Source organism: Equus asinus, chromosome 27, assembly GCF_041296235.1.
Source record: "Equus asinus isolate D_3611 breed Donkey chromosome 27, EquAss-T2T_v2, whole genome shotgun sequence".
Lineage (NCBI taxonomy): Eukaryota > Metazoa > Chordata > Mammalia > Perissodactyla > Equidae > Equus > Equus asinus.
Window position 1 is genome coordinate 12,801,898 of NC_091816.1, and position 25,757 is coordinate 12,827,654.

The 25,757-nt window shown below is 39.5% G+C and overlaps 1 protein-coding gene across 1 annotated transcript; it reads right to left on the reverse strand.

Moving 5' to 3' along the window:
* Positions 1 to 453: 453 nt before the first annotated feature.
* On the reverse strand, positions 454 to 24,493 carry UBXN8 (UBX domain protein 8). Its single transcript, XM_014830761.3, has 8 exons — positions 23,748 to 24,493; positions 19,288 to 19,410; positions 16,987 to 17,057; positions 11,013 to 11,135; positions 8,777 to 8,914; positions 6,674 to 6,715; positions 3,387 to 3,461; positions 454 to 1,212 (listed from the first exon to the last, which is right to left on the reverse strand). The coding sequence occupies exons 1-8, from the start codon at positions 23,833 to 23,835 to the stop codon at positions 1,042 to 1,044; spliced, it is 831 nt and encodes a 276-aa protein (XP_014686247.1). The 5' UTR covers positions 23,836 to 24,493; the 3' UTR covers positions 454 to 1,041.
* Between the last annotated feature and the right edge of the window lie 1,264 nt (positions 24,494 to 25,757).

Genomic DNA, 25,757 nt, shown 5'->3' on the forward strand with positions numbered 1-25,757 from the left:
TGTGTGGGACACTGCCTCAGCATAGCCTGATGAGCAGTGCCATGTCTGCACCCAGGATCCGAACCGGCAAAACCCTGGGCCACCGAAGCAGAGTGCACAAACTTAACCACTCAGCCACAGGGCCAGCCCCCTACTAGGTACATTTAAGGGAAAAAAAAGACATAACCTTTACCTTTGAGGAATTATGTATTTGGAAAAACAAAAATATAGCTATAATACAGTGTAACAGATTCTACAGAAGAATAGTATAAAGGAGCATTAAATAAAGGGCAATACACAGAGGAGTCAAGTTAACTGACTTGTACGACAGAGCATGGGAAAAGAAAAAGGGAGTGACTAGAACAAAGAGCCCTTTGTACCACACTTGGAGTGTAAACTCGATATCAGAGTCCATGAATACATCATTACAGGTTGTAAGGAAGAAAACGAAATGACCAGAGATACAAACAAAAATTCACTTACGTTTTTAATGTTTTCATTGTTTTATTTTAAAAAATACTGATCCATCCGGAATGTTACAATTTAATGCAAGGCAAAATTATATAAATCTCAAACAGTAGTTAAACATTAATACATACCTATCGAAAAGAACTTTAAAGCCTTAAAGAGCTTTGAAACATCTTTAAAGTTTAATTTCCAGCAATACAGCAGAATAAACATTTCTACTTAAAAGATTTTAAAGAGTGTGACTTACGTGTGAAATGTTCAGTGTGGCAAGACAGACTGAAGAGGCAGAAAAAGTCATGAGACTTTGTCTCAACATACCAATAAATGATGTCAGCTAGGAAAAATACAAACTATTGAGTGCGTTATTGTATACATTTTTACCTAGTTCTCATTTGGTACATTATAAGATGGCACACTCCAAAAATTACTATATGCAGAGAGCAATCCTTCTCTAATCCTTTATGTCCATCAACATTAAAGTGCTTACTGCCTTGAGCTCAACCAAGGAAGGGCACGATTTCCGTGTGAATTATTTATTGTCCTGTAAGGGCACGGCATAACCGATTTTATGTAGAACAGGTAGTTCTCATTTCTTTACCAGTGGCTCTGCTCTTTCTCTTCCACATTGAGCACAGTGTCCACAGTTATTCCTACATCCTGCAGTGAGCAACCTCCCTCCACTTCCAGAGGCCTTCTGGGAAAGGAAGTAGAGAGGCTGTATAGGGATGTGTGGTAGCCAATTTTCATCATCCAGTCAAATAAGACCTAAAAGATAAAAAGTTTAGTTACCAAATACTGTACAGAGTTGTGTCCTCCAGATCACCATGTTATTTCACAATTCTTTCATTGTTCAATCATGCCCCTAGGAGTAATGAAACAGAACTCTCACACCTTTCGAAGGAACCTTCTAGAGTGTAAAGGGAAACAGCATGCCATGAATTCTGAGATGTGAATAACCTTTAACACCTTCTGTTTCAGAGAAGGCTTAGGGACTACTGACGCCTCCAGATAGGAGACGCATTTAACAATTAGGAAACCCCCAACCATAGGGAATAGAAAAATTTATAAAAAGATTGAGAACGAAAGGTTGGCATTTGGAAAAAAGATTATTTAGATCAAAATCTAAGCCAAGAGTCTACATCAGAATCACTCAGGAACTTTGTCATAATAGACATGCCCAGGCCCCAGAGACGCCGCCTTATGATAGCCTGACTTTCAATGGGCCATCCCTATAAATTTTTAACATTTCATGTCATGAAGATTCCCATAGTAACTATCCAAATTTCCACTTACAATGCCTGCCAGAGGATGATTTGTTGCTTGAGGGAGAAACCTGAATGAAAGAATGCCCTTGGGGGAAGCTGGAGCACCAATTATAGGTACTCCCTCACTTCTACTGCTAACCACCATCCACGAACCTACTGATATTCCACGTAATAAATGTACATCTATGCCATAAAGCTCCATAATTTTCCGATATCTGGATATGCCTTAATTTAACCAATCTCTACACAAACACTTACACTTTTGATCATTTGCCTTATTTCCAAGAATAAATTCTCATAAATGAAATTACTGGACCAAAAGATTATGTTTTAAATATTTTAAAGATATATACTGGTAAATTATCCCACAAGAACACTGGTCCAATTTACACGCACATGAGCAATTAATGAGAATCCCTGTTTTCCCCACATACTGACCAGAACTGGGTACTCTTCTTTTTAATCTTTGACAATCTGATAGGTAGAAAATGATGTCCCATTTTATTTTTAATTTTTTTTTTAAAGATTTTATTTTTTTCCTTTTTCTCCCCAAAGCCCCCCCAGTACATAGTTGTATATTCTTCGTTGTGGGTCCTTCTAGTTGTGAAATGTGGGAGGCTGCCTCAGCGTAGTTTGATGAGCAGTGCCATGTCCGCGCCCAGGATTCGAACCAACAAAACACTGGGCCACCTGCAGCGGAGCACGCGAACTTAACCACTCGGCCACGGGGCCAGCCCCAATGATGTCCCATTTTAATTTGCACTTCTTTGATTCTAAGTGAGGCCAAATATGTTTTTCATATTTTTATCTGTCACTTGGTCTTTCTTCTTTAGGAAATCTTCCATGTTTCTTATCAGTGATTGGGCTGAGCTGTTTATCTTTCCCTTCATTTCTATAGCTCCTTATAAAGAAATGACTCTACCACACATAGACAGTAAAACATTTTTTCCAAATTTTTATTTAACTTTATAAACTCTTTCTTTATAGAATTTTAAGTTTTTATGCAGTCAAATCCATCAGTATTTTCCATTATGGTTTATAGCATTCTTGTCATAGAAAGTTAAATGCAACAATCAGGATAGAATATTATTTAGCTATATTTTTAATGCATGCATAATTATATGTTATGCATTAAAAATAGAAATACATCAAAATATTAGTAATTGGCTTTGGTGTCCGACTACAGATCAAAATTTTTTTCTGTTTTCCAAATTATTGCTAACGAACACAGTATAGTTTTTAAGAGAAGGAAGAATCTATTAGGACGAAAGGAAACAAGCCTTAAAGAATGATTTGAAAATTACACATAAACAGTGGGGCAAAGGTTAACAATCCATCAGGGATAATGAGAATAAAGTTAATACTGGCTGCTTTGAAAGCATCTTACCCACCAAGCTGCAAAAATGTAATTAAAACAAAAAACAACAAATAAAAAAGAAATAGGACAAGGAAGAACTGAAAAAATTTGAATGCAGAAATCACAATTCAAAAAGGCCCAGCCAGCAGCATGGCTAACGATTCCAATTTCCGCAGCATCTTAGAGCACATATAAATGCCCTTACCCTGGCCTGAGGGGCGCACCAGCCAACAGTGCGATAACACCTCCTCCACTGCAGGGGAAGAAACTATTGCCAAATTCAACAAAAACACTTCTCAAGATAAGAATTTCCTCACCTGTGAACTGCAAGACTTAAAAAACCGTCTCCTCAGGACCTTCCCACTTGGACATCGGAGAGCAACAGTAACTACCTGAGGAACAAAAATGTTCAGGTAAGAATTCCAACGCACTGCTTTTTGCAGTTCCAAAATTACTACTCCTAGGAAACGTTGGCAGTCATAACAGCACGTCGGGTTTTGTAGGAATTTAGCTCTGAGAGTTGTAAACCAACATAAAGGTCCAGATAAATTCACTCTAAACACAGAAATAATTCTGAAACTGAAACACATCTTCCTCCTGATTGAGGAGACCAGGGGCAGAGCCTTGCAGAAAGGACACCAGAACTTCAATGGCTCTGTCTGCCCAGATAAGACCAAAATTGCAGCTGGGCTTCAGAAGTGACCTACCAAACCAAGACCCTGTGCCACCTCAGAGACCACAGGAAGAAAAGCACCAGGTCGGAAGGAACCAAAGGTTAGCCCGTCCACTCCTGCTGTAGGCTGCGCACCAGGCCCGCAGCATCCAGGCAAGGAGAGAGCAGTCTAGAGCTGGTCCTGGGGGCTGGGCGCTCGAGGAGGCCTCCTCCCCTGGGAGCAGCTCCTGCTTTATCTGCTCTATATACTGGGCTTCCTCATCATCTTTCCTTTGATCAAATGATTAAATAGCTAAAAAGAGCTTGCAAACTGCTAGTATATTAAAGGACATTCTAAAAAGAAAAGATGATGAATTAGTAATTTATTCTGATGCTCATTATTTACTTGTAGGAAACCCTTTCTCATGGTTAACATCATCATACTGTCCTGGGATTTATGGTACATAAAAATGGTGGTTTCACAGCAGCATCTACCCCCTTCAGGAAAGCCGTATTAGAAAATATCTCCAACCAAGGAGGTAAGGTATCTGAATCAGTGTAATGTTCAGCTCTGTTATTACTTCTACTAAAGAAAAGTTTTGTAATAAAACAAAGAAATCACAAAACAACTGAATCACATATTAAAAGCCAATTTTGCTTTTTTTTGCTGAGGAAGATTGACTCTGAGCTAACCTCTGTTGCCAATCTTCCTTTATTTTGTACGTGGGTTGCCACCACAGCATGGCTGCTGATGCATGGTGTAGGTCTGCACCCAGGATCCGAACCCAGGCCACCAAGTGGAGCATGCCAAACTTAACCACTAGGCCATGGGGCCAGCCCCAAATTTTGCTTATTTTTAGGAAGAATAAAATTTAACTTTTACAGTGAGATTTTGTTCAAACTTTAATGATCTGATAGAATTAAAGCCAAATGCTTTATGAGAAACTAGGGTTAAAATACAGCCAATTAATGTTTTTCATTAGAATTAGATAAAAACTTGGGAGAGACAAACTATCATTGTTTGAAATCCAGCAATTGTTCTGTTATTACAATTACTGTGAAAGTTGGCTGCACAATTTCTCCTACTATTACTGACAATGTAGTGGGCTGACATATGGATGGGTAAATGGCCTGGGACACAATCCAAATTAGAAAGTAAAACATTGTCCCAAACGCAGATTCTTAAATGGAATCTAAATTAAAAGTAGCAGCACTGGGGCCGGCCCGGTGGCCCAGAGGTTAAGTGCACACGTTCTGCTTCTCGGCTGCTTGGGGTTCGCTGGTTTGGATCCCGGGTGTGGACATGGCACTGCTTGGCAAAAAGCCATGCTGCGGTAGGTGTCCCACGTATAAAGTAGAGGAAGATGGGCATGGATGTTAGCTCAGGGCCAGTCTTCCTCAGCAAAGAGAGGAGGATTGGCAGTAGTTAGCTCAGGGCTAATCTTCCTCAAAAAAAAAAAGTAGCAGCACTAACTGAAATTTGTACTCCTTAAAATGAAATAAGATGGCATACAATAATGAAAATTGTTGCTATGGTAATATGGCAACATTATATGATGATTTACAAAATTATTTTCAAATTCTAAAAGTAGAACAGTAATATATGGTGAATATTCCATTGTGAATTCCAGACTACCATGAATTATTTCCTCCTCTCATTTTAAAAATCTTACCACATTATTTTAGAACTCTATAGAAGGTTGCAAAACTAAATACATAGGAGACACTAAAAAACCCAGGTGTACTGCTTAAGTAAGAATTGCAGTAATTATGTTTCAGATCCCTCCTTCCTTGTCAGAAATCCATGTTAGTCATTAGTTCACTCATCTATTAGTCTGCTTCTAAATCCAAGCGGGCTTCCACTGTAACAGGAATTTTCTCTTATGGCTCACTACTTTAGAGTGACAGCTACAACACATACAGAAATAAACATACATATAGTGACAGCTTCATCTGGCTGTGATAGCCTTTAAAATGAATGTTAGTTGCCCCAGCAATACAGAATTATAAAGATGTCCTTCTACTCTGTGGGTGACAGCAGACATTTAATGGGACCTCACTTAAATAAGAAAATAGAGAATTTCCTAAAAATTATAATTTCCAGCGTTCCTAAAAGTGAAATTATCCTTTCACATATGTACTCACCAAAGTTATGTAGTTAGGGGTTAAAACATATTTGTTATGACATGGAAAGGCTTTATGAATATGTCATGATTATGTAATATGGTATGGAATGATTATGACACCAGAGCAAAACCATTAAGGTGACAAAACAGGAAATAGTATTTTGCAGAAAGGCAGAAACAATGTGACTATATAACAACAAAGACAAATATCCTAAAAGCATGAGTAACCATCTGCCTCTCATTCCCTACGCCAGGCATGCCTTTTTTCCTTTGAAAACACTTTATTAGGGTGATAGGGTGGAGGACGGGTTGGAAGAGCACGCTCCCCAAAACAGAATGCCTTCTTTTTCTTATTTTTAACTTTTATGAAGATAATCACACTCTGTGCTTAACGTCTATTTGTCTATTTTCATTATCCTCAAAAAGTTGGCTACAACAGACAGTCCTTCAATTCAAGGATCTACAAAGTAGCTGCATTCTTTCCTTTTCTCTTTTTTAAGGGGAAAACTACAACTTGAAGTCATCTGCCTATTTTGATTCTGTTTTAATAAGTAACTCAAATGCTGACCTGAAGTTCTGGGAAGGACCAGCTATCCTATGTCGGCCTGATGAAGCGAGGGCTCTAAAAACAAACTCAGAGGACAGCAGGCTTCCGGAATACCACCGGAGCCGAGGAGTCTGACCCGACACCATGTGCAAACCAACCCCTTAGTGACAGTGCATCACATCGACACTTACACTATCTTCTCCTTCCAAACCCAAATTCAGATAAGACATACTTGATGTTAGAGAAACTACAATTTTTAAAGAAAAAAAATAAGCTTACTTCTTCAGCTGTTTCAGGAGGTTCTTCAGGTAAGTCAAGAACCTAAAGAAAAGTAACTATTAGGAACAGGAACATAAGCATCCAAAGAAGAAAACGATAATCTCAACAAGAAGAGTTCCTTTCAATATAGAGTTTAGACAGATCTAAGCTTAGTGAAGTCTTTTCTTTTAATATACAAAAAGTATGTGTTTATAAAAAGTATACAATGAGAATGAGAGCTCAATTGATAAACATTTTTGGGTAAGCAACTTTGTCATAACAATAGACCATAAAAATAGGATTTGAGACGACAACTACCAATCTACGCACATTTAAAGAATTTTGTTTTTATGATGATCCAAGATACTATGTAAAAATGTCCTATTTAAGGAAACAGAGGACAAATATTAACATGAATTAAGTTCAAAAAGACCCCAAAGTTATTTAGATTCATAAATATACACATTTTAGCCTGAGATTCATACATATAAACATTTTAAACTGAGTGTGTATTTTTCTTCACTGGCACTTCTGGGGGACTGGCTAACAACCACTTCATTTTCAAGATTTACTCACATTTCCCTATTTCTGTTACTCTATTAAGAAATCAGGTGTTCAGAGCATTTTCTCTCATTAAAACACTTGTTACCAGCAATTTCACCTCTAGGAATGCTTTTTTATTTTTTAATCCCTTGGACTCCATGTTTTGCAACACTTTGTCTAACAACCATTAACTGCATCTAGTAAGTAAACTATTTGTTTTCCTTTGGTGTCAAAAGCATGATGACAGTCAACCAAAATTTACCATCAGCAAGAGATAATTCATGTCTTGAATTATCTCGACATGCTCTTGAAAAAACAAAGAGAATTATCTGGACATACTCTTGAAAAAGCAAAGAGTCTTGAATTTTTAATTAGTCCATAGAGTTCATTAGATCTTTTTGAAATATTAGAAATAGTTCAATGGTCTGATTCCCACACTCAGCTCCATTAAGGGACCAGGAAACCTCAGAGTGAGAAGCAATACATTAGACAGTACTGTGAGGGAGCAGATGGCCTACCAGCTTTACCCAAGAGTAGGTAAAAACAGACTTCTTATTTCCAACCTTTACCATCTCCAAATCAGAGTCAACTTAGGGATGAAAGATTCGAAAGAAAACAAGGAATAATAAATCTGGGCACTGTTCTAAAGTGAATGGTTGCTAACCCATTCCCGAGAAGGACCACTGAGAAAAATGATACACTCATGTTAATAATATTAGCCATTCACTAAATATGGCTTAATCATGCCTTAGCTACTCATAGAAATATTTCCCGAGGCCGGCCCCTTGGCCCAGTGGTTAAGTTCGTGTGCTCAGCTTTAGTAGCCCGGGATTCGCTGGTTTGGATCCTAGGCACAGAACTATACACCACTCACCAGGCCATGCTGTGGCAGCATCCCACAAAAAACAATTAGAATGACTTACAACTCGGGTATACAATTATGTACTGGGGCTTTGGGGGGGAAAAAAAAGAAATATTTCCCTTATTAAACAGTATATTTTTCATTTCTATACAATCAAGTTACTTCCTCAGAAAGAACTGAGCATTATCTAATAGTGTCCATTTATCTTCATAGCTTCCTTCTAAGTTTGGTTCAGAATATTAATATTAATATTAAACAGGAAAAGTGATTTTTTTTTAAATTAATTCTGTTGACAACCTAAAGTCTAGACATAGGTTTATTTTTGCTGTGCAATGCCTGTATTTCTTTTTTTTTTTTTCCCGTCCCTAAAACCCCAGCACATAGTTGTATATCCTAATTGTAAGTCCTTCTAGTTCTTCTATGTGAGCCACTGCCAGAGCATGGCTAACGATGGATGAGTGGTGTGGTTCCACACCTGAGAACCCAACCCGGGCCACCAAAGCAGAGTGCGCCAAACTTTAATCACTAGGCCATCAGCGCTAGCTCAGGAAAAGCGATTCTTAATGAAGCTGATCGCTTTGTAAGATAGTAGGGGAAGACATCATCTGGATTAAAAGCCAGTCCTAATCTTCACTCAGTATCCCACCTCACCCACAGAACAACACTCCCCCGCCCTCCGCACGCTGACACCTTCATTGAGCAGGCATTAAGTGACGCACCTCCCTCTGTGTGGGCTTTTCAGCAGGTGGTGAAACTTTGGTTAAACACTTAAGCAAGTTCCGTCTCTTTGCTGCTTCTCTGTTTGAAGTTTCAAAAGATGTCTGACTCTCATTTTCAAGCACCAAATCTTCACCACTCTGGTCAAAAACAACAGAGAATTTCTAAAGAGATGCTATGGACTCTATTACGTTCAAAATGGTTATTTCTTTTACCCTGATAGCATTTCAGTAAAAAAATACAATTAAGTCATCATTAGATCCAGAAAATTAAAGCTTTATCTCCTCAGACAACAAAACATGGAGCTTAATGTTTTATAGGAACTACCCTTATCTAGGTCTGGGGTTCCCTCCAACAGATACAAGGCTAAGAGGGACCTTTCCATTTTAAACGACCCTCAGGTTTTTCAGTAGGATGTAAGAAAGAAGAAAACCTGGATGATACACTTTCCTCCAAGGGATCACACCTTAAAAAGCTGTGAAAATAGAACCTGTGTATAAAAACATTATGTCTATGTATGAGACCATGCAGAACTTCCTTAGCCGAATGAGGCCCTAGTATCTTGTTATATATAAACATACTTTAGTTCCTCAAATTCAAATTTTGATCTTCCATTTGAATTAATTACTTTAGGAGGTAAAAAATTGTATTCCAGAAATCATAAAGATTACTTTTTATTAATATTGTCTATTAAAACATCTTCCTTAACCAGATCATTGACGTAAATGCCAAATTCTCAAATATACATGTATTTGTTCAATAATGCCTTTCTTCCATATCCACTGACCTTCTAAAAGTTCTCTTTATTAGATTAAAATGGCCGCCATTTTCCCCATTCCTTTATCCTAAGAGAATCTGGTGGAAGGAGCGTGGGGACCAGGAGTCAAGAGATCTTGATGCAGAACAATTAACTGGCTAAACTTAGGCCGCCCCCCTGCAAACCAGGGGGCTGGATCAGCCGAGGGATACACTTCCCTCCAGCTCTAACGTGCCGATGCTCACGTTCTTTGATAGTCCTAAGAGCCTTAAGTCACAGCAACACCAGCAGTCTACCATGTCCCTAACTTTTTGTGGTCCCCACTAACTATGTTAAAATATATACTAGCAGTGCCGTGAAGACACAGCCTAAAAGCAAGGGGCAGGGTGACTAATTCAGATTGTGACCATTTCAGAAAGAGCTGTGGCGGCTAAAATCAGGCTGCCAATGTCTAACACGGCAAAACTGAAGAGGAGACAAACTCAACTGAGAAGGGAAATCACGACACAGAGCAGCTGCATTTTATGTTGCCCATCTTCCACACTAATTTTATTACTCTTGATTGTTTTATGACACATTTGCCATCGTGAAATGAAGAACAAAAACTGATTCTGCTTCACTGTAAGAATCCTGTTTACTGGATTATTTTCTTTAAAACATGGTGAAAGGTGCAGTATAAACAGAAAGCAGAATAAACAAAAAAGTATTTGGGACAGAAATGATCTTACACACAAAAGCTGTGGCCAGTTACTCTAAAATTTAATTCCTTTATGAATATCCTTTTTCCTCTGTAAGAAAACTTCAAATTGTAAACTTCCATTAGCAAATGACAAAATTCATACTCAGTACCAGAGGAAAAGAGTCACAGGTTAACTGGTTTTACCAAAACAGAGCCAAACAAACAACAAAGAAACACACAGACACAGAGATTAGACTGGTGGTTACCAGAGTGGAAGGGGGGAGGCGGGGGCGTGAAAGGGCTGACCGTGTACGGTGACAGATGGTAATTAGTCTTTGGGTGGTAAACATGATGTAGTCCACACAGAAATCAAAATATAATGACGTACACCTGAAATTTATATAATGTAATAAACCAATGTTACCTCAATAAAAATCTTTAAAAAACAGAGCCAAACATAATGAATATAATGTGAGCTTATTAGACCTTGGAGATCTTACTTGAGGAAGGATCTGAATTCACGCATATAAAACAGTGACGTAGTCAACAGTTTTCTCAAAGACTACCTTCTGTTCGAGCTTTTCAAGGATCTAAGTTACATGCTCTGCAGGCACCAAAAACCACTCAACCATTTGATACATAAATCTGCTGAACAAAACTGATGTACCATCACTATTATTAAGATTCCTAAAAAACAGACTGTAATAACAGTTTAACGTCATTTGCAATTTTTCAAAAGAAATATATGTGAAAGGAAACATAAGAGCAGAATTCAAAATATAACATGAGAACATTTCCTAACCCCAAGTTTATGACCATTGCTTAACTTCCAGGTTTCACCCATCATCTGATAAAAGCGCTCTTCCAGTTTTTTCAATTTCGTTTTCTGGTGAGGTTTTAGAACATTTTCTATGTATCTGCTGGCCTGTTCAAAAAAAAGAAAATTAGACGCTGTTACTATACATTAACTTAATTCCTAAGATTTTACACTGTCTATAAAGTTGTAAGTAAAAACCAGGTAAGAAACTGTGTTTTCACAATACCTGAATTTTGCCCAAAAAGCAGCATCCTCCACTTTTGCATCACTCTCTAAATATATGCATTTGTATATAATGCAAATAGAAACGAATATTCTAACTTGTGCTTGTATGGCAGCCTGCCTATAGATCCAAATGGTCCTTGAGCTCTAGGAGCTGCAGTCAGAGCGATTTGTTCAAGGCATCATGCCTGAGGCGTGAACTCACTTGGAAGAGTGTTAACTGAATGGCTCAATGATGGTAAAGCAGAAAATATTTTTTGGAGTCAAAAGAAAATGGAGATTCTGGTTTTAAGATGACCAAGTGAAATTATTTTTGCCTCCCTCTCCTCTTGAAAATCAACCCAAAACAACCATGTGAACAAGAAATAGAAACCCAAATTCCACCACCAATGAAACAAAGAAATACTATAACCTGCAGACCACTCAGTGTAAGGACAGAGGGAGGAGTGCTAACTGATAGAACAGGGTGAGAGAACCGTAACCTAAGGGCTTGCTAAGGAGGACAACAGTAAGAAGCACGCTGTGCACCCCGCAGACCTGGAGCAGCTCAGGAGAGACACCAGATACCATGGCAGGGACACGGGTGAGGTGCAGAGCTTCAAAAGGGGGGCCTCAGGGGAAGCCATGTATCAACCAATGACATTTGTAGTGAACCAAGGATTATGACTATTCCAATTCTTTGCACCTGAGGTTCTTAGGGAAAAGATGGGAAGAAAGACAGAAGAGCCAGTAGACCCCACATCTACTAACCTACCACACATCCAGGCATGGAAGGTTTATTCTCTGGGAATCTGAACCAGAGAGGCTGCAGTCACGATCCCAGGCCTAGTGGAGGGCAGGAGTGCAAACTAAAACAGAGAGTAAAAATGTACACACTGAAAGGTAAGACTCCCCAGCCACCTTCCCCACCAGACTCAGGCTGCTGGCGGCCAGGCTCTAACTCCCCCAGGCGGGAGAAGGAGGCGCCCTTTCTAGAGAAGGTGAATTGCAAAAGAGGAACATAGATACTGACAAAGTTAAATTACTCCTCAGTCACCCTGCAGTTAAGTTGGCGTACACCCAACACCAGCAGACAACCATCAAGCTCCACCCTCATAATACAGAAATTCCAATTCGCTTTATATATATAAGTATAACTTATAAACAGTAAAGAACACAAAGCTGATGAAATTTTACAAATACATACACCATCAATTAGCGTTTTAGTGCACCATTCTTAAATCTGAAAGGAGAGGGCCAAGGGTTACCAGATGTTTAAGGAAAGACTCCAACATGAAAAGTGAAGGCTAAATTAACGAGGAGAAAAAAGAAACTTGAAAACCACACTGGAATTTGAGGATAATAGTGCAGTATTTCAAAATCTAATGATTTTCAACCTGTAATTCTATAACAAATCAAATTATCAATTAAGAGTCAGAGCAGAAAAATCACCTTTTTAGAATGCAAAGATTCAAAAATTTTATGTATCATCAGGCAACATGTCTGCACAGGCTGGGTACTTGCTATGTACACAGACTATACGGGGAGATATTAATTTATTAATTTGCCTTTGTCCAAAGAGAGAAGACACAGGGTTAAAGTTTTTAGACTTTTGCCAAACAAAAAAAATCCCAACTTTATATACCCTTAGGAATTATAGATGCCAATTAGTATGCAATTGGCATATAGACGGAATTATAGTTTACTAATTAGCACGCAAGGCTTTAAAATCAGGGGCCAGTCCTGTGGCTGAGTTAAGTTCGCGAACTCTGCTTTGGCAGCCCAGGGTTTCACCGGTTCGGATCCTGGGCGTGGACATGGCACCGCTCATCAGGCCACGTTGAGGCAGCATCCACAACCAGAAGGACCCATAACTAGAATATACAACTATGTACTGGGGGGCTTTGGGGAGAAGAAGAAGAAGAAAAAAAAAGATTGGCAACAGATGTTAACTCAGGTGCCAATCTTTAAAAAATAAATAAATAAAATTAACAGTTGGGGGCTGGCTTGGTGGCACAGTGGTTAGGTGTGCACGTTGCACTTCGGCGGCCTGGGGTTCACCAGTTTGGATCCCGGGTGCAGACATGGTACTGCGTGGTGGGCCATGCTGTGGTGGGCATCCCACATATAAAGTTGAGGAAGATGGGCACGGATGTTAGCTCGGGGTCAGTCTTCCTCAGAAAAAAGAGGAATATTGGCAGATGTTAGCTCAGGGCTAATCTTCCTCGGGGGGGAAAAAATTAACAGTTACTTCTACAGGAGATAACATTAAACTTTAGAAGTTCAAATATTTACAAGAGGGCTTCCTATAAAAGCTCTTGCAAGGACACTTTCATTGTTACTAAATTCAGATCAGAGTATTACTGCTCACATACAACCTGACAGTTCAAAGTGAAGAAAAGAAGTGTTAGATAACCAGCCATGGGAAATGCAGTTCCTAGCTATCAAAACCAATCTCGGATAGGATGCAGCAAAAGCAATGCTCAGAGGGAAAGTTATATCTGTGAACATCTAATTAAAGAAGAACTACTCAAATCAGTAAGTTGACTTTACACCTTAAAAAACTAGAAAAAGAACAAACTAAAACCAAAGCTAGCATAAGGAAGCAAGTAAAGATTACAGAAGAGATAAAAACATAGGGAACAGGATAGAAAAACAATAGAACCAACTAAAATAAAAAACTTGTTCTTTGAAAAGATCAACAAAATTAACACACCTTTAATTTGACTAAGAAAAAGAAAAATAAAATCAGAAATGAATGTGGGGATATTACTACCAACCTTACAGAAATAAAAAGGATTATAAGAGACTACTATGTAAAATTGTATGCCATCAAATTAGATGAGCAAGATAAAATGGACAGATTCCTAGAAACACACAAATTACCTAAACTGACTCAAGAAGAAATAGGAAACCTCAAGAGATTAATTCAGTAATTAAAAACCTCCCGCCAAAGAAAAGTCCAGGGGCCGGCCCCGTAGCCGAGTGGTTAAGTTCGCATGCTCCGCTGCAGGCAGCCCAGTGTTTCGTCAGTTCAAATCCCGGGCACGGACATGGCACCAATCAACGAGCCACACTGAGGCGGCGTCCGACGTGACACAACTAGAAGGACCCACAACTAAGAATATACAACTATGTACCAGGGGGCTTTGGGGAGAAAAAGGAAAAAAAAATAAAATCTTTAAAAAAAAAGAAGAAAAGTCCAGGATCAGATGGATTCACTGATGAATTCTCTCAAACCCTCTAAAGAAGAGTTAACACTGATCCTTCTCAAACTCTTCCAAAAAACAGAAGAGGTGAGAACAGCTCCTAACTCATTCCACAAGGTGAACATTATCCTGACACCAAGTAAGACAAAGACACTACAAAACAAGAAAAGGACAGACCAATATCCTTATGAATATAGATCCAAAAACTATCAACAAAATATTAGCAAACTGAGTCCAAAAGCATACTGAAAGGATTACATACCAATGCCAAGTGTGATTTACCCCAAGCATGCAAGATGGGTCAACATAAGAAAAAGCAATCAATGTAATACATATTAATAAATACAAAGGAGGAAAAAAACCATGATCATCTCAGTTGATGAAGAAAAAGCATTTGACAAAATTCAACATTCTTTCATGATAAAAATACTCAGAAACTAGGAATAGAAGGGAACTTGCTCAACATAAGGAGCATCTAGAAAAAGCCGACAGCAGGGGCCGGCCCAGTGGTGCAGCAGTTAATTAAAAACACGTTCTGTTTCGGTGGCTCGGGGTTCACCAGTTCGGATCCTGGGTGCGGACATGGCACCGCTCAGAAGGCCATCCTGTGGTAGGTGGCCCACATAGAAAGTGGAGGAAGATGGGCTTGGATGTTAGCTCACGGCCAGCCTTCCTCAGCAAAAAGAGGAAGATTGGCAGCAGATGTTAGCTCAGTGTTGATCTTCCTCAAAAAAAAAACCACAAAAAAACCATAGCTAACATTACACTCAATGGTGAAAGCCTAAAAGCTTTCTAAGATCGGGAACAAGACAAGGATGCCTACTTTCATCATTGCTATTCAACAATGTTTAGAAGTTTTAGTCAGCGCAATAAGGCAAAAAAAAAAAATACATGGCATCAATTTTGGAAAGAAGGAAGCAAAACTATCTCTGTTCTCAAATAATAGGATCTTACTTATCGAAAATCCCAAAGAAGCTACACGCAAAAACCACCAGAGCTAATAACAATAAGCACAGTTGCAGGGTACAAGATCAACACACGAAAATCATTCGTGTGTCTATACACTAGTAACGAAAAATAAAAAAAGAAAACAATTCCATTTATAACAGCATCTATAGCCAATTGATTTTCAACAACAGTGCCACCACGACCATTCAATGGAGAAAGAATAGTCTCTTTAACAAATGCTGCCGGGACAAGTGGATATCCACATGCAAAAGAATGAAGCTGGATACCCACTTCACACTACATACAAAAATTAAGTCAAAAAGTGGGTTAATAACCTAAATATGAAATCTAAAACTATACAACTCTCGGAAGAAAATAGAGGGGCAAATCTTCATGACTTTGGATTTGGCAATGGATTCTTACATAGGACACCAAAAGCATAAGCAACAAAAGAAATAATAGATAATTGGACTTCATCAAAATTAAAAATTTTTGTGCATGAAAGGACACTATCAAGAGAGTAAAAAGACAACCCACAGAAGGGGAGAAAATACTTGCAAACATATATCTGATAAGAGTCTAGTATCCAGAATATATAAAGAACTCCTCCAATTCAACAACAAAAAGACAAACAACCCAATTTAAAAATAGGCAAACAATTTGAATAGACATTTCTCCAGAGAAGACATACAAATGTCCAACAAGCACATGAAAAGATGCTCAACATCATTAGTCAATGTACATGAAATGTACATGAAAACCACAATATGATACCACTTCATATGCATTACAATGGGTATTTAAAAGGAAGGGAGGCAGTGGGAATAACAAATGTTGGTCAGGATGTGGAGAAATTGGGACCCTCAGAAGTTGCTAGTGGGAATATAAAATGATATAACTGGGGTGGAAAACAGTTTGGCAGTTCCTCAAGAGGTAAAGAGAGAATTACCATACGACCCAGCAATTCCACTCCTCTGTATATACTCAAAAGAACTGAAAATAGGTACTCAAACAAATACTTGTACACAAATATTCACAGCAACACCATTCACAATAGCCAAAAGGTAGAAAAAAAACTAAATGTCTACCAGTGAATGAATAAAGAAGCAAATTTTGATATATCCACACAATGGAATATCACTCGGCCATAAAAAGGAACGAAGTACTGGTATATGCTATATGGATGAACCCTGGAAAAATTATGCTAAGTGAAAGATGCCAGACACATGTTGTATGATTCCATTTATATGAAACATCCAGAAGAAATAAATCCATTAAAGAGAAAGGCGATTTGTGGTTGCCAGAGAATGGAAGGAGTGGGCGGGGGAAGTGACTGTTTAACAGGTATGGGGTTTTGTTTGGGGGTGAACAAAATGTTCTGGAACTAGACAGTGGTAGTGGTTGCACAACTTCGTGAATGTTTTAAATGTCACTGAATTTTACACTTTAAAACGGTTAATTTTATGTCGTGTGAATTTGACCTCAATTATAAAAAAAAATCTGAGCAGGAACACAGAAAGTAAAGACCTAATTTTAAATGCCCCAGATATTTCTGTATTCTCTCTATATATATAATAAACTCTCTAAAAATTAGGCTTTACCTTTTCCCCCTGGGCCTCTTGTTGTTTTTTTCTCACAAGTTTTTGCCTTTTCTCATTCTTCTCTTCTTCTTCTAAGACATCAAAACATAAAAGTGCTTTTTAATTCCAAAGTATCAGTAAGGTTAATGCTATTTTCTCTGAAAACAGTTTGTAGATCTTAATATTTTGGGAGAGACCAAGCTTCAAAACACAGATTATATTTTTCAAATAATGAAAATGACATCCATGCAGATAGTTGAAACAAAGAAATCCACACGTAAAATCTATAAGAAAAGGTCTTTCTGAAACAAAATTCTCTGACATGTATTAATATATTGTATGTTATAGTTTTGGTAAGGAGGTTCCAAGAATGATTATGGTGGGTTTTCTTTGCAGGCCCCTGACACGGTTTCAGCAGCTTCAAGGCACAGACAGTGTGGAGCCCATTACTGCACATGAGGGGGGAACGCTGCACGGAGGCACAAGGAGTGCCATTGGTGACCTTTGGACATGACGGTAGGAGCAACACGCCTAGATCCCGAGGGTGGGTGTGCGTGGCAGCTCCTATACTGACTGGACCAATCTTAGGTCACAATCCACTGAAGGTCAAGAGGAAGGATTTCTGCCGTTGTATGGAACTTTTTTATTCTGGGTATGATAAATTTCATTTAAGTTAATTTCATTTAAGCATATTCTTTTGAGGAATTATCCATCTTTTAGGAAAATATATCCTTTAAGTCACTTGGCTCATTCAACAGGGGTATTTCTTTCTGTCAACAACTTTATCTCTAAGGCAGTAAATATTTCCTCATGTTTATTAAGGAAAGATTAGGACAGAAAAGTGCACAGGAAATCAGAAGGCTCAGTTTGGCCACTAACCTGCTACGTGATCAGTCAAACTTAGTGATCCTAAGACTCCTTCCAAACTCTGAGTCAAAGCATATAGTTTTTAAATAAATCACCAGCAGGGGATTAAGCCGCTTTCATCCTCAAGGCTACTGAGAACCGACTACTTCTGAACTTTTGATATACCTCATCCTGCAAATCTTACAAAATAGGGAAAACTAAAGTTTTGGATAAATCTACAGTCTTGTATCCCAACATCCGACGACAGTAGGGCAAATAGAAAGTGTGTGAGCAAGCTGATTTTTCACTCGTTTGAAGACAATCTGACAATAATTAGGCACTATACACAGTCTTAATTACTTATTAGACGGTTTTAGTCTTCAGTGATGATTGTCTCAAAATTATCAACCCATGAATGCACCAAAATGACTTGCACTCCAGGGACATAAAGGTACAACTTAAAGCACAGAAACTATGTCAACTGCACATTTCCCTTATTTATAAAACACTGAAAATTTGACACGATAGTTTAACATCTATACCAAATATCTTCCTGATATCAAAATGTATTTAATACAAAATTTCTAAGAGAAGCTACAACGAGTAATTTTAATTTTCCAACTGAGTAATTTTGAAGTATAAGAGATCAAATAATTCACCAAAAGAAGAAAGAAAAAATTTCGAAAATCCATGATTGGGAGACTCTGAAACGGCCATGCTGTCTTTTATTTTTGGGTTGAATAGCGTAACCTTTTAGGATCCTGGTTTTATTCACAGTTAATTTGAAAGGGCTATAATTAAACACTGCTCATTTTCCTTTTATTTATTTACATTTAAATGAAGAGCAAAACAAAACATAATGCACCAAATTCACTATTGGCTAGCTTCTTTCTAGGAGGATATAAGATTGTAGGCATTCGTTTCAGAATTCATCTGTTCTGAGGTAAACTACAATATTGTCTTAAGAGGCTTCTAAGACTCACAAACTTTTGCTTATCAAAAAACAAAACAAAACAAGAATAAGCATGGTTTCCTAAAATTAAGTGCACTTGACTGTACATAAGAGATTAGTATGTAAACAAAAACTGCCAGAATGCAATGAAAAGTTAGGGTGAAAGGCCTTTAGAGATTAATGGTAGACACATCTACCATTCGTAGACTAGTTTGTCAGCTGTTGGTATCAAACAGCAGTTATGCTGCACAAACACATAATTTAAAACTAGAGAATTTGCAATGTCTCAACTTAGAAATGATATAGTTTTAAATGTATATGTAAGGAAAATGTACCAGTCCTCATAAAAATGTTGGGATTTATAGTCCATTCAAAATCATGACTAAAGTTGTAACGATTACTCTACCTTGAAATTACACAGCATAAACTAATGATAAAATGGTTCTTATTGTGCAAATAAATAATAAATGAAGGAAAGAAATTTCAGTAGAAAAGTATAAGAGTAGTATAAACAATAAACTTACCTTTCAGATAAACGGGAGAAGATTTAAATGAGTTAAGCCATGAGGTAGTCACAGAAATAATTAAAGTAAGAAGAGCAAGAAGTAAGAAAATCCGGCCACACAGCAAAATTAGATCTTTAATTCCTTAAAAGGTAAAAAAAAAAAAAAATTACAATTAAAAGTCAAAACACTTTTCTTGATACTAATAATAAACACAGTAGAAGATTATTCGTACTAAAAAAGCACAGTAAAAGTTGAGTCCTACAACTGTATTAGGATTGTTCATATAGTCTCCTTTGGGTGCCAAAAGTCATCATTGTTGCATTACCAGAACAAGTTTTCAGCAAACAATTCTAGAACATCTTCTGTCTCAGGTAAAATTTGAGTGACTGGCTAAATTATAAATATTATAACTATCAATAATGCATAAATTATGGTCTCCCTTCTTCCCAGATAAGGAAATAAAATTATCCAGAGAATTAGGAATTAAATTGTGACGGTACCATCTTGTCAACTTCCAGTTCCATTTAAAAACTATCAACCCCACTGAAACACTAAATTCTTGCTTCTCAGAGTTAAATTATGCAACTGTATATTTCTCTATTTCTCAATATTCATTCAATTTCATTTGTAAATAAAATTACCACATACACATTTGCCTAGAAAAAAAGTGAAAATTCAGTATTTGGTTTTATATTAAGAAGCAGGATGAAACTTAAATCAGCAAAAATGTAACAAGTACCTGCTCTGTGCAGCACAATCTGCTAAACGGTGAGGGAGCAAAGATATAAAGTTCGATTAAAAATAGTTTCTACCAGGAAATTTTAGTTTTGTTTTGTACTTCTCAGAAGTTACCAGGCACAGGTGCGAGGAACCATCTTGTCAACGTGACTGGGCTGCTAGTTAGTCAATTAACCAAAAATTAAAGAAGGAATTACATATATACAGACTTAAATATATCACTTTTAACTAAAAACAGATATGTATGTTATCCTTTTTTTTTTTAAGTGATTTAAAGTTGTTTAGAGAAGAAGTGGTTACAATTCGGTGCTCTCACCGCCACGGCCTGGGTTCGTTTCCCAGTCAGGGAACCACACCACCCATCTGCCAGCTGTCATACTGCAGCCACTGCACATTGCTGTGATGCTGAAAGCTATGCCACCGGGATTTCAAATGCCAGCAGGGTCACGCATGGTAGACAGGTTTCAGTGAAGCCTCCAGACTAAGACAGACTAGGAAGAAGGACTTGGCCACACAATTCCAAAAAAATTGGCCAAGAAAACCCTGCGAATAGTAGCTTGGGGCATTGGCTGATATAGCACTGGAAGGTGAGAAGGTGGCGCAAACAGACGGGGCAAGGTTTCCCTCTACCGCATACAGGGTCAGGAGGAGTCGGAACCAACTCAAGGGCACTAACAAAAAGAGAAGAAATACTTTCTTTTGCATTACAGTCCTTCCAACTTTTGTCAGTATTAACTACTGAGTCAGGCGTTGTTCAACAGAACACATAATTAAACCTAGGATGACTCCGGCCATTACAAAAGTAATTTAATACCTAGAGTATTGGTATTTAAACAAACCAGTGAGCTGTCGGATTGATGTTCCCATAATATTGCTTTGTGTTCTAATAAGCAAGCAATTTGCAAATGTCACATATAAAAGGACCAGATTTGTGTGTACACCTTTCAGGTACAGTCATGTATTGCAAAACCACGGCCTGCATATATGACGGTGGTCTCATAAGATTAGTACCATATAGGGGCTGGCTGGTGGTGTAGTGGTTAAGTTTGCGAGCTGAGCTTCAGCAGCCTGGGGTTTTCAGGTTTGGATCCTGGGGCAGACCTACACACTGCCCCTCCAGCCATGCTGTGGTAGCGTCCCACATATAAAAAAAAAAAATAAAAGAGAGGAAGATTGGCACAGATGTTAGCTCAGGGCCAATCTTCCTCACCAAAAAATAAATAAATATATAAGAAGAGTGAAATTTAAAAAAAAAATGAGTACCATAAAGGCTGGGTGTGTAGTAGGCTATACCATCTAGGTTTGTGTAAGTACACTCATATGATGTTTGCACACGGATGAAATCACCTAACGATGCATTTCTCAGCACGTATCCCTATCGATAAGTGACACGTGACTGTAAGACATTGGAGTTTCTTTGTACCTACTCTCAACAGCCTAGGTGCAGGGCATTTCATAGGATAACAAATGTGAGGAACCAGCATTAAAACATTAGCCTAAAGTATTATATTATATAATATTAGGCTAAAGTATTAGGCATTAAAATAGCCTAAGTATGAGTAAAAATGTATTGCCAATGAAAGCTTTTACACAGTAGAAAAAGACAGGGATCATTTTTCAATACATGTCCAAAAATACAGCCCAGATGAATGAACAGGTCTAGGAATTCCACTTTTCCCCCTGGGAATTCAATTAGCAGCTCCAGTTGAGAGTATTAGTATTTATAAGTTCTGTTCCACACAAAACCAGCCCAGCAGCTGCTACACTAGGATGTACAATTTGTAAAATAGACTTAAATACTGTTACTGGATATTTGCAGAACTAATGTCAAGAAACCAAAGTAAACAACCATCAGTTCACAACTAAGAGAGGATTCTAGGAAAAAGGAGTTAAGTGAAAATTTCAGCACCTAGACGGAGATGCTGCCAGGAGCCCAGTTGCATTTTCTAGAACTTGTGGCCTACTTTTATTAAACATTGTGATAAGTGATGGGAATACAAAAACAAATCAGATGTGGTCTCTCCCCTCAAGAAGTGTATTTCCCTGTGGTCAGAGCTTATCACACGAACAGATCTCTCTCTGCAACCATCAGTCACCACCTTCTCATTGACTAGTGACTCAAATATTAGTGCAAAGTAGAAGATTCTAGATGAGCAGAGTAGGAGTGGATGCTGTAAAGGCAAGAAAGCAGGTAAATTCTGGAATAAGTAAGTGTGAACATAATATTTCTGTATATCATTTGGATGAAGGTCTTGTTGATTCTAATACAGCTCGAGTGAGTAGGAGGCTTCTCAAGGGTCTTTGTAGGTTTTTTTAAAAAGCAGTTTATTTTAATTTCTTATTTCAAGCAACATTCCTGGGTACCTGACTTCTTGGGGGTGGGGAGGGAGGGTGGAGAGAGAAAGAGAGGAAATATGCAAAACTGTTTCATCATGGTCTCCAACTTTAAAACTGAGTTTAACAAAGGAGACACAGGGGCCAGCCCAGTGGCCTAGTGGTTAAGTTCTTGTGCCTGGCTTCCGCAGCCCAGCAGTTTGTGGCTGGATCCCGGGCAGACCTACACACTGCTCATCAAGCCATGCTATTGCAGCATCCCTCATAGAAAAAATGGAGGATTGGCACAGATGTTAGCTCAGCAGCAATCTTCCCCAAGCAAAAAGAAGATTGGCAACAGGTGCTAGCTCAGGGCCAATCTTCCTCACCAAAAAAAAGGGGAGACAGACATGTAAACTGATCACTAGTATGTCCAAAAATGAAGTGATTCTCCACAGGTCCACCACTTTCCTTTCAGTTTTCCCTTTATCACTGGCACTACCAACTACTTAGGGTTCTTCAATCCCACAGGTAGGAGTCATCCTTGAATTCCTCCTTTCCTTCACCCCAAACATTAATCCATCAACAAATCCCGTTGATTCTACTTTGTAAACACCCCAAATCTGTGCACATTTCATCTCCTCTGCTATCACCCTACTCCCGGCCATCATCTCTACTTGCCTACTTCAAAGCTTAACTTCAAAGCTGCTTCTCCTCCAGCTTCCTTCCAAAATATTCTCCACGCAGAAGCCAGTGACCTCTTTAAACCTTAGGGAAATCACGTAACTTCCCTCTATCTCCGTTTCCTCCTGGTAAAATGGGGATTATTATAGCATCCACGCCCTTTGGTCCTCATTCAGATTAAATGAAACAAAGAATACACAGCACTTAGAGTTCGGCTTATAACAGGTGCTCAATGAACGTTATTATATTGAGCCATTCTGCCTCAAACTCCTTCATCCAGCCACAATGATCTTCATCCTTTTCCTCCCACATGTCACAATTCCTTTTGTCTGGCATGTTTTTCGCCCAGCTTTTCAAAGGAGTGGCTCCTTATCATCCTTTAAATCTCTGCTTAATTCCTCAGCAGGCCCTCATCACATCACCCCGTTTGTTTCCTTTTGAGCTTTCAACACAACCCGATAGTGACTGTTTGTTCCTGTGCTTTCTACCTCTGCCCCCTTATACGCAAAACTGCACCAGTGAGGAGGGACACACCTTCAGCCAAGACCAGACGGCCTCCCGGGGTCGGCGGAAGACTCTCTTGGGAGGACCCGGCGCCGGAAGAGGGAGGCGGAGGCGATGCAGCCTGGGAATCGTAGTCAAAGCCGCTCAGAGGCTACGCGGCCGGGAGACGGCAATTCTACGCAACCGTCATTGGACAGTTGCCGGGGTGTGAGCGCCAAGAGAAGAAAGCCAACACTTACCTAGACCCGGGATCCCACGCCGCAGTTCCAGACACAAGAGCGGGAGAGCAGCGAGGAGGAAAATGCCAACGACCCCACGAGAAGCCATGATGGCGGGCGCCCGCCTCCGGGCGGAAGGCCCGCCTCTTCCGGTTGCGCCTTCCCTGGGAAGGTCCCGCGAAACCCTTCCTAAGGGAGGGATTTTGCGCGAGAGCTGGGACCTAAAGCTGGGTCGTTGGTCAAACTGAGAAAAGCCCCTGTTTCTGAACTGATAGTCTGTAGCCTCTCTCAGAAGAAACAGAAGTCACCTCCTCACGTCACGTGATGTCCAGGGAGACGGCCTCCTTGGCGGCCCGCCTAGCCCAGTCCTGTGAAGGGAAGGAAGCCTGGGCCCTGGCGAGGCGGCTTCCGAGGCGAGGCCGGCAGCGCCTGTCCCTTCGGCCGGCGGACTCTGGAGGCTGTGGGAAAGCTCTCAGGAGAGAAATGAAGTGGAAGAGAAAGCGTAGGGGCGGTTGACGCTGGGAGGAGGCAGCCTGGCCCCTTGGCCTTGTGTCCGTAGGGGCTGACTGTGGGCTTTTGGGTCCGATCTCCTAGGCACCGCTCTCGTGAAGCACCTGCCTTATCTCCCTAAGGGTTCTTGGGCCCTTCCGCGGTCTCTCGTTCCTGCGGGAAGATGATTCCAAAGTGGGCCCTGGCACCGCATTCCAGATGCTGGACACCCGCTACCCCTTGCTCCGCTCCTTGTCAGTTTTGCCAACGGGAGTTATTTTTAGTGACTTAAGTTGGCCTCACAGTTCTGTGACCTCATTGCCATCCCATGACTCCCCTCTGTGGCGCTCCTGCCAGCCTGAAACTCAAGCTACGGAGGTCCTCGCAACTTACAAGATTTCATGCTTTGAAATGTCATTTTCTGGCCTATCCATCAATCCTCCCACCTCAGCCTTCAATTTAGTTCAACTAACATTTATTGAGCCCTACGATTTGCCTGGTATTGTAGAACTCAGGAGATTCACGTACATGTAAGTTACTGAATTTGTCCTCAAGAAACTCAGTTTACTGAGAAAGATAGCCCTGTAAACAGATAATTATAATACGGGTACCTGAGGGCTACGATGGGGATATGCCCAGGATGCTACGGAATCCTACGATGAGGACTTGTGCAAAGGCTTTCCCAAAGGAAATCATTCCTAAATTGTGTTGTAAAGGTTAGGAACTCCGGGGAGAGAGGACAATAGGAGGTGTGGGATCTTAAGTTTAGGAAACTGAGTGCGAAGGAGCTACCAGCAGTTAGAATATTGCAGTTTCAAGTTTGAACGGAGGTGCGGAGAAGCAGATGGGAGCTAAGACCAGAGAGGACTTTTCTTTGTATATAAGCTAAGAACCTTATCCTGGAAGTGAAGGTGCAAAATATGAGGGCACAATCGCAAAGTCAATGCTGGTGCAGTAATAACAGTTATAACATGACATACCAATTGAATAATGGACTATATTGACTCATTCAGAGGTCCTCGTTGTCTGCATGAAGACAGGAAAGAAAGGAAGTTCTACAGCTCTTACCATCTCCATGTTGGTATGATTTCCTCCTTGAGGTGTTTTGCTTCCTCCTTTCTACAGTCCTAATTTAATCTGTTGATGACACCAGTGAATCTCTGTCAGGACAATAAACTGGAGACTCCCAAGTATTCCAGATTTGCTTGGAGTCTTACGCATTGCCCAAACTTAACTGGTTGTGAAATCTCTTCACTGCAGTTGTCTACTGATCACTCCCGCCAAAAGACTACCAGAATAACCTGTTCTGAGTTGTTGGACTTAAAAATAAAAGTCACCTATTTACCAGCAAAAGTGGATTGTTATAGAACAGCAAAGAATTGCAATTCCAGACGTGCAACCTATGGCGAACCACAGCCCAGTTTGGCGACCAAAGGAGAGGAACCTTCTGTTACAGAGGAGAAGGGGGAGTTGGGCGGGGCTGTTATAAACAAAGACTCCATTGGAGGAAACTGGGAGTTTGAAGTCTAGTGGCTTTTCATT

Bases quoted from the DNA above. Each gene is read 5' to 3' on its own strand.
- UBXN8 (XM_014830761.3), bottom strand. From the start codon at position 23,835: ATGGCTTCTCGTGGGGTCGTTGGCATTTTCCTCCTCGCTGCTCTCCCG. The intron at 19,411-23,747 runs GTAAGTGTTGGC...TTACCTTTTAAG, and splicing joins GCGTGGGATCCCGGGTCTAG to GAATTAAAGATCTAATTTTG. The intron at 17,058-19,287 runs GTAAGTTTATTG...TTGATGTCTTAG, and splicing joins TTCTCCCGTTTATCTGAAAG to AAGAAGAAGAGAAGAATGAG.